This window comes from Plasmodium fragile (genome assembly GCF_000956335.1).
Source record: "Plasmodium fragile strain nilgiri unplaced genomic scaffold supercont1.10, whole genome shotgun sequence".
Taxonomy (NCBI): domain Eukaryota; phylum Apicomplexa; class Aconoidasida; order Haemosporida; family Plasmodiidae; genus Plasmodium; species Plasmodium fragile.
Genome location: NW_012192590.1, coordinates 349,154 through 358,774, shown reverse-complemented (window position 1 = coordinate 358,774; position 9,621 = coordinate 349,154). Strand labels below are relative to the sequence as shown.

General features: G+C 43.3%; 3 protein-coding genes across 3 annotated transcripts; 1 reads left to right on the top strand and 2 right to left on the bottom strand.

Annotated features, from left to right (window-relative positions):
* Nucleotides 1–1,344: 1,344 nt before the first annotated feature.
* Nucleotides 1,345–2,553, bottom strand: AK88_01242 (uncharacterized protein; the record flags this gene model as incomplete). Its single annotated transcript, XM_012478878.1, has 1 exon — nucleotides 1,345–2,553. One exon carries the CDS (start codon nucleotides 2,551–2,553, stop codon nucleotides 1,345–1,347), a length of 1,209 nt encoding a protein of 402 aa, XP_012334301.1.
* A 2,980-nt stretch (nucleotides 2,554–5,533) lies between these two features.
* AK88_01241 (uncharacterized protein) lies at nucleotides 5,534–5,833 on the top strand (the record flags this gene model as incomplete). The annotated part of the gene is made up of 1 exon (XM_012478877.1): nucleotides 5,534–5,833. One exon carries the CDS (start codon nucleotides 5,534–5,536, stop codon nucleotides 5,831–5,833), a length of 300 nt encoding a protein of 99 aa, XP_012334300.1.
* A 2,169-nt stretch (nucleotides 5,834–8,002) lies between these two features.
* On the bottom strand, nucleotides 8,003–8,377 carry AK88_01240 (uncharacterized protein; the record flags this gene model as incomplete). The annotated part of the gene is made up of 2 exons (XM_012478876.1): nucleotides 8,003–8,106; nucleotides 8,230–8,377. 2 exons carry the CDS (start codon nucleotides 8,375–8,377, stop codon nucleotides 8,003–8,005), a joined length of 252 nt encoding a protein of 83 aa, XP_012334299.1.
* Between the last annotated feature and the right edge of the window lie 1,244 nt (nucleotides 8,378–9,621).

Sequence of the window (9,621 nt, the reverse complement as noted above, 5' to 3'; positions counted from 1 at the left end):
TTAGTGCCTTTTGCTAAAAAAAAAAAAACACATTTTATTTAAACTTTTTTTTTTTTTTTGCGAATTACACGACGTTTCTTAAAATGAGAAAGAAGAAAACAATTTCCATTTGTGTGACCATTTTGCGAATCGATTAACCCCTCCAACCATAACCACAAAAAGGGGGTTATTTTGCACCTGCCGTTCTACCCATGCATGCCAGCTCTGTACAATAAATAAAAAGAAAATTCAATTTTCCCGTTAGCCAAATGAAACTAGGTTAAAAGGGACGAAGTGTAAACCATAGCGTGGGGCTAGGGCCCTTTTCCCGAAAGTTGGGATATCCTCCTCGGTGTGCGCTCCATAACTTGGCTGAACGGAAGTAAATTTGCGGAGCACTAAGGTTTCAGCCAATCCCACACTTGTGTGAACAAACGACAAGGGCACAAAAACGAAAATTCGATTTTCTACAGAATTAACATTTTTGCGAATGGGGAACTTATGCGCGGGAAATAAACGTCGAATTTCCTGTGTGCAACGGAATTTTCCTCAGCTAGCTATTCAAAAAAAAAAAAAAAAAAAAAAACCTGACTGGTTCATAAAAAAAAATGCAACACCTAATTGCTCATTCCCTAACTTGAGGAGCAAAGTTGCTACGCGGAGTGGAAGAGCTCATGGTAGGGTGACCAGTAAAGCTGTTCCTACCATCGACAATAGCAATTTTCAGCTGTTCACATTTGCTCTCGTTTGCTCTCGTTAGCTTGTACGAAAATGCGAGATAGAGTTGCCGTAACAGAGCGGCATTTTATTATTATTTTTTTTTTTTCTCTCCAGTGCGATGGAAAAGATCACAAAACCAGGGAGGTTCCGCCGTTTCAGCCTTCACGAAACAACGATCCAATTATTTACAGCGCCTTGCTTTGCGTGCACATCCACATTCCATTTAAATATGGGGATGCTTTTTTCGAGGAATTGCTGCGTTTTTTTTCCTTTGCTCGGAATTGAAATGTGCCTCGCGGGAGGTACAAAAGAATTGATGCAACAACACGAGGACGGCTACATACAATAATATGATGTTACAAACATGGAGGTGTTACACCCATATGGGCAATCGTGCAAGTGGCTAATCGGCCAAATGACGAATTAACAAATCGCTACACGTGCGTAAATTAACACATAAAAAAAAAAAAAAAAAAAGGGAAGCATAAAGATAAATTTTGCGAGGTTGAGGGGGTGTGCAAGGAGCCCCCCTCCACCTCTGCGCAATAGGCATAGTTGCTTTGAGCAAGTGATCGGAAGTGAGCTATATATAATGCACGTGTGACAGTATGAAAATGTACAAGCGTGCAATTGGTGGAGGCCAAACTAAAAGGCGGGGGATAAGGGTCTGTTAAAGCCACCCCGCCTGTTCATATATTGGCGATACTTCCTTTTGGTCCTTCGATTAACGCCAGACAGGTCTGTCTCATTGTGACATTTATTGTCTGTCGTACTGAATTCACTTATACCCATAACTTTTTTTAGCATTTCCCCTTCGGACAAATCTTCTTCATTATCCCCATCAGAGGAGTCACTATATTTTTTATTATTATTTAAGTGTTGCTGTGCTCCACCAACTATATCATTTGCGACACCATGGTGATTCACCTTGTCCTCTGAATTGTTTTCCTCAGAAGGGTTACCATCATTGTGTGAGTATCTGCTACTCCGTTTTGTTACATCATTGTATTTTCCATCCATGCTTTCGCTACCTGGGGAGTTGTTCCTCCTGGCACGCCTCTCCTGATGTTCAGAGTTTGCCGCACTGCCTATGCTGCTTCTGTCGTGCCTGCCGCTGGAGAGCCTCTTGGTGCTCCCGTCCCTGCGCCTGTGCCTGCTGCGACTGCGGCTTCGACTTCGGTGTCTGTGTCTGTGCCTGTCGCGGTCGCGATCCCGGTCCCTATCTCGCTCTCGATCTCGGTCCCTGTCCCTATCCCTATCCCTGTGCCTGTCTCTGTGTCCGTGCTTGTGTCTATGCCTGTCTCTTTCCCCGTCGGTGCTTCTGTCGCTGCCCTTTCCCCCACTCCTGCTCCTGTGCCGATGTATGTGTCGGTGCCTGTGTCTGTGTCGGCTTCGACTTCGGTGCCTGTGTCTGTGTCGACTCCTGCTTCGACTTCGACTGCGACTTCTATGTCGGCTGCTGCTACTCCTGCTTCTGTCCCTCTTCCTGCGCTTGTGCCTGTGCCCGTCTCGACTCCTGTCCGACTTGGCGCACGAGCTAGAGCTCCGGTCCGCATTCATAACATCGTTGCTGCTGCCGGCGAAGGCACTCGGTTGGCCGTCCTTCATTTTTTTACGAAAATCATCATTTGATCCCTTGCGCATGTATTCCCCCTGGTCTTTATGTTCTCTTCCCTTGTGTTGTTTTCTTTTCCTGTCATCGTGAGAGGGTCCATCATCCTGCATCGCAGAGCCGTCTTCACCATCACCATGGTGGTTTATTCCCTTTGTATTTGCTTCCTCTGTGTTTTTTTCATTTTCTCCATTTGGCGCTTCAGGTTCAGTCGCTTTTCTCTTAAAAAACGCATTAAACATGGTTGGCGCGGGGCATGGAATGAATAAATAAATAAATAAAATGCCAAATGAAAGGGGAACATAAAATAAAAAGGGCTCCACAAAATGGAAAAGAAAAAGTGAGGCGCAGCTCTCGTTTCTTTTCTTTTTTTCCCCTCTCTTTGATTCTACGATGATAAAGTATCACAAACAGCTGTTTTTTTTTTTTTTTTTTTTTTTTTTTTTTTTGAAAGTTCTCCAAATCAGAAATTTGGTGTCACTGCCGCTCGTCCATCTTTCCCCCAACAAAAGTAGAACCTGCTTTCACGCGCAGAGAAAAAAAAAAGAGGTGCTCATTTTGCATCCATAGAAGGGTTATAGTGAAATATTCTCAAGGGCTTCTCGCTTCTTTGCTCCCTGCCCCGTGAAAGGTGGGCAAGGGACCGGATGCGCGCACTTGTGCGATACAAAAAAATTACCATATATCCACGCGTTATTTAAGCAGCTGGTGCACTTTTTTTATTTTTTCTGCAAATTGGCTACCCCACAGTGGAGGAACAACTGTCCCCCTGGCAGCCACAATGGGAAAAAGAAAATTATCCCATGGAGGGTTGTTCACCATGAAGCGGAAAAAATATATATGTATGCATTTATTTTGTATTACCAATAAATATGATAATATGGATGCCCCTTTTTTTTTTTTTTTTTTTTTTTTTTTTTTCTTTGCGTCTGCAATGGACGGAGTTGTCCCCACGTGATGGTAAAAATTTTAAATCGTTCATACATTATGTAAAGCATGTCAGTAAAGGTCAACTGGTTTTCTTTAAAAAAGAAATTTTTTTTTTTTTTTTTAACCTTCGCCTTGTGGGTACTCTGTTGAGAGTGTTTCCCCATTTGTGTTGCCTTGTTAATGCAAATTGGTTGTGACACGTCCCGTGTCTGGGGGGACGCGTGTTGGTGAAAACGAATAAGTCTAACGAAGGATAGGTGAAAGGAGGTTGGAAAAACATGCGAGTTCCGTTCCGCCTGTTAATAACATGGTAGCGTTACCAGATAAAAATGACCCTCTATCTGTGCATAATAAAAATGTATTCATATGTTGTATGATACCTTTTTTTGGAACCCTGTCCATAGCACCACCCCCGATCTGTAGTGACAACGCAGGGGGGGGGGGGGTGACAGTGGTTACTTTTCACCGCATGTAACGTACTGTTGTACATTTGTACTCTCTAATATTTGCATTATGTTTCCAGCTCCGTGGCCCATGCGTGTAGGGCAGAGAGCGCGCGATGTCTTTCCTCCACTCGCACATCAGCGACAGTGAGCTGCCTCTACATAACGGACGCGCGATGGTGTTTTTTTAAAAAAAAAAAAAGGGAACAATTGGATAAGTGGGACACAAAAATGTTTGCTACCTGTACAAGCATTTGACACACGCTTGATGTACAGAAGGCCGAAAAAGAATAAATGGCATCATGTGGGAAGAGCCGGAAGTATTGATTAACTACTTACGTTTTTATAACAATTACTTTTTTATAGCATACACAAATATAATACCTTGTGTGTCGGCAAATGCACCCCTGTGGATGGCTCACTCATGTACGTACGCTAAGCGATTTGGCAAATTTGCCTGCACACGAAAAGAAAAAAAAAAAAAAAACAAAAGCGCAACCTCGGTAGGTACATCTGTAAGGCAATAAATAGGAACCTGTAGAGGCCAGCAACCCACAACCCTTTCACGAGTTGCTTCGAACAGTACACGTGTCATGGCAAAGTGGGACGCCCATATCTGCCGCGTCTGTGCATGTCCACCGTCCCTCACGAGGCTGCCTTTGTTGACTTTCTTGTCCCGGTCGTTAAAATCAGTTCCAAGTGGGTTGCGTTGCATTTGAACCGAGTATGGTGTTAAAGCAAAAGTTAAAGTTTAATTGGCATGCTGTACCCCCCGTGTTTATTTTTTTTATTATTTTTTTTTTTTTTTTGTTGCCCCCAATCCATACAGATATATGGTCATACCTGTACATGCATACACTTGTGTTCACACCGCAAGCATTTTAAACATTTTTTAAAAATTAAAATACATACTACACTTAATGACCCCTTGTGTAAATATTAAAAGAAAATTTCTTTTCCATCTCTGTCATTTTGTGTCCCCCTGTTTTTTTCCCCTTTTTCCCCCACCACGTGTTTTTTTTTTTTTTTTCCATTTTCCACACAATTTCCACATTTTTAAATCTTCCCTTGGGACTTCCGAACGGGAAAAAAACAAACGTACGAATAAACAACTGTAACGAAGAAACAAATGGTAACAGAACGACAACAAAAATTACAACAAAAATGACAACAAAAATTACAACAAAAATGACAACAAAACGACAAACCCATATGTAATTCGTGTCGCTAATATTACGCACCTTCATTTATGCTTCCCCCATGCTTTACCAAAGCTGCCAACGTCGTTCCTACATAACCTGTGTTGCTTGCTTCCATATGAACAAAGGCGGGCCAGCTGCTCCATGGCCTACTGGATGGAGGTGACCCTATATATGTAGAGCTAGCTACTTATGTGTAAAGAGTACCTCCCATCCCCCGTGATGCGCCCTCGTGGTGGTCACATAGATTATGTCTTCGTGTCATTCTTCCTCCTCCGTGCGTATACGAGTTAACACGCGCACAGGAACGCGCAATGTTATGTAGACATGTGTAACACCGTTGCGTGCACGTGGTTTGTCGCAGTGGACACCTCATCATAATGCTGCTTTACGTTTTACGAGCAAATCGTAATTGCTCTGAAAAATGCCCCGTCGTTTGCGCCACGTTATGTTGTTACGTTGTTATCGTGTTGCGTCGCGTCTTCTTTTTTTTTTTGTTTTTTTTTTTTTACCTGCACGTTCATACAAAAGTGATCAAATATTTGTGCTCACGTTTTTTTTTTTTTTTTGTTTGTGTTGCTTCCTTTTCTTATGGCATCTGTTCATGTGGTGCTCCTCTTTTTGTTCTCCTCCCAACACAGAGTAATAAAATGGCAGCCAAATCTCAAAAGAAAGTTTTAAAAAAGCAAAACAAACGGAAAAAGAAGGACCCCTTAGCTCCAAAGAGAGCCCTGTCAGCATACATGTTCTATGTCAAGGACAAACGACTCGAATTAATCAAAGAGAGACCAGAGCTCGCCAAAGATGTTGCGCAAGTGGGCAAGTTGGTTGGAGCGGCCTGGGGGCAGTTAAGCGCCGCTCAGAAGACTCCGTACGAAAAAAAAGCGCAGTTGGACAAAGTCAGGTACTCCAAGGAGATAGAGGAATACAGGAAGACAAAAAAGGAGTAAACGCCGTCTGCCGGGGGCGACGCGCATAATCATCCACACATGTACCCACTTACACGCATATGCACCTGTGTTTTACCCCGGCTCATACGTATGTAAAACGCGTACGCATGCCCCTGAACAAGGGGGGAATTCTTTTTGCAGCCTGCGTGTGCATGCGAAGATACAAGTCTTTTTTATCATTACTGCTATGTTGCTAGGAGGCAGCGCTGCAGTGCACTTTTGGCGTGTGCCTCTATGCGCATACGTATGTATTATATATTTGCGCGCATGTAGTAGCTAACCAGCGCACCGGCACTTGCACACGCACACACACACATATATACATACACGCGAGCAGCTCACGGGCTAATATGTTTGTAACCCCAGCACGTACGTTCTCTTATGCACGTGCCTCACTGCATATGTTCACGTTCGTATGCAACGTATGTGTACATACATATGCATGGACTATACTATATATGTCGACTACTGCATGTAGCAATTTTTTTTTTTTTTTTCTTTATAACTCACTATTGTAGAAATATTCGCAACTCTTTTTTTTTTTTTTTTTTTCTCTCTCTCTCTTACGAAGAATAAAAGAAAAGAAAAAAAAAGGCTAATCTCACTGGGGAAAATAATCCACGAACGACTGGCCACTAAAAAAGGCACACATAAAAAAAAACAAATTCTTAAAAAGGCTCCATTATCGCACATAGAACACAAACACATTCGAATTTGTGTCCATAAATTGTTCGATGTTCTCTCTTCACAATTGGCTTATGGGTCAGTTCATGCCTTTCAGCCATGACACGCGGGCCGAAGGGCGAGTACTGAGCACATAACGTATTCCCACGTGGCACAATAAATATGCACATAAACTTTGCTGCTGTGCCGAGCTTGGCGCTCGCGTAGAGTCACGACCAGGCAACGAAAAAGAGTAAGGACGGAACGCGCAGAAAACAGATACAAATAAACCAAACTGAAAGAAAAAATCGGCACAAAACTGCCTGAACAGGACAGGAGAAAAAGAGGGCCATTTATCGAGCCAAACAAGCTTTTTCGAAAAAATAAATTATGAACAAGTCATATTTTTTATTTTATTTTTTCACAAGAGTGTCAATAAAATGGCGCTCACAATGTCGGCGATATTCAAAAAAAAAAAAAAAAAGGAACTGCATCTTTGCAGCACTCGCAAAAGGCATACCATGTGCATAAATGTGTGACGTGCGCGCACCTGATGTCATATGGGTGCACATAACGGAATATTAAGCATATATATATTATTTACGTTGGTGTCCCAGTTTGTTTTTCTCCCCCACCAATGTGTGATACCTTATAACAACGTTACAAAGGAGAAAAGGCAAACAAACGGGGGAATTCACCGCAAGTGGTTTTCCGTGACAACAATTCATAGCGCGCTCGTTTCTGCGAAGTGCGTATGCACGTATAAATGTCACAAACGGGGGAGGCATAAACACGGAATGCATCCATGCGATAATTTATCCACAGTGGGAACGGCAAAGAGTGTGCGTATTCCTCCTACCACGAAAGTGTGACCTCAGTCCATTCATTCGACTGAGCAAAGAAGATGGGTAATTTACATTGGGTCGGGTAACAGAAGGGGGATTCCTATCACACCGTAATGGGCATATTAATTTTTACTTTTTCTTTTTTTCTTTTTTTTTTAATTTTCCTCTACATGTAAGGTCATTATGAACAACCTGTTTGCTTCGAAGCAGTGCACACTGGTGTTTACGCGAATGTGCGGTGAAGGGTGGGCTGGACCATTCCCCTGTGTATTTAAAAATAACATCGTTCGCTGCTTCACTAACTAAATTTGCCTCATGATGGCTCATCCGTTGGCGCACAAATTACGGTGGAGTTGTACGTGCACGACGGCATGAAGTTATTTTACATAAAAAAAAAAAAAAAAAATCATTTGTATGTGTTACGCACGGTTGGGTAAACACTGCGCTGTCTGTTGTTCCAGGGAGGGGTGTGACCTACCGTACTGTGACATGGGACAAAATCATCCGTAAGTATTCTCACGCGTGCGTGTCAATGCGCATATGCACACACATACCTACGTACATGGAAACACAAGCGCACACACACTGATATTGCCCCGTCCCCCCTGAGCAACGGGGCGTTGTTATATCCCCATGATGGCGTTCGAGGCACATTTTTATTTTACATTATTGTTCCTCCGGCCGAGTTGTACATGACCAGAACCATACTCTCACAGTCGTTGGTAAAGATGACCACTATGTCGGTTACTTCTTCTCTGCATTCAGCTGGGGAAAAAAAAAAAAAAAAAAAAAAAAAGGTACAAAAATAAAAGACATGTAGCAACGGGGGACATCGAAGGAGGCGGGACAAATGAGAACACCGCGTGGTTGACGCCACCAAAAGTTAACCTACCATGTCGCTCACGCGATAGTACATAAAGATGGCGCCCGGTTTGAGGAACAGTTCGTAGGAGGAGTACGTGGCCTCCACGGCCATGAAGGTCAGCAGGGCTCTGCGGATGATAGGCAGGCACACCGTCCCACAGCCGTACGACATTTTTGCACTTTTACGCTTGGGAGGTGACGGGTGTATTTCTTTATGAGGATGTACAGACTGTCTCCACGTGTGGTAAGGATAACCCTCTGCCGCAACATACAAAAGGATAAGCGCCGGTTATGCACGTGGACGATGTGTGGGGGGGACGCTGCACTAAGCCTTTGCTTCCTTTAATTTGAATTCCTTTGGAGCAACGGGCATGTAACTTGAAGCATACGATGAACTAGGGTTGGGTTGGGTGGAGTTCCTCGAATGAGTGACTTTATTTGGGGGTTGCTCCAGCGGGCGGCCTCTCTCCTGTGGCTCATTGGTCGAATCGTGGGGCATTCCCCTTATGGCGCGCGCGTGCAAAAGTTGTTGCTGCGTTGGTGGGGAAATTTGGCCATTGGAGGATTCGCGAATGGGATGATATTGCTGTAACTCGTTGTGTTTTCTTCCCTTTTCGCAGTTTTAACTGAATGTAGTGTGACCTAGTTTAACCGAACATGACCTAATTTAATTTTTTTTTTTTTTTTTTTTTTTTATTTTATTTTTTTCTTCCCTCGCGTGGCGCCATTGTTTCCTCTTGCCGCTCCACCACAGTACCGCTTGTTTTTTTTTTTTTTTTAACTGCACATGGTTCCCACGGGGACAATGGGGCGTCCCCCAAAAAAGATTAAAAAAAAAAGGGGGAAGCCGCAGAAATGAGTCTTGACCGCATTGTACATCACTTAAAAAAAAAAAAAATTAAACAGAGCAATAGCCACTGATAAAATCAGAGGGCCCTTACACCCCCCCCATGAGTGTTTGCTTAGCGACTCAAAACTGGTGTGTGTGTGGTGCGTGTAAAACCGTTTGGCGCAGTGTATGTATCCCCGACAAGAAACATGGGTTGCCCGCCGGGGGGGGTTTGCCTAGACGGAAGAGAAGGATCACCACAACCTCCTCACTTGTGTAACATTCGGTGTGGCAACATGAGAGCTGTTTTGCGACGCCACTTCTTGTGTAGCGGCAGGAACGATGAACAAAGCAGACGGCTCTGTCTGCTAATGAATGGGAAAAAATCCCTTGCGTCAATGAAGACATGTAATTAGAACAGTGGTTCACAATGAAGAGCCGTTGGGGATGGGGTGCCCCCAAGTGCATACCATTTTGTAAAAAAAAAAAAATTCTCTGCAGTTCGGGGGGGCTATTAACCCCTTGTTTGGTTAAACTGACGTTAAAGTTTGAAAAGGAAAAAAAAAAAAAAAAAAAAAAAAAAAAAA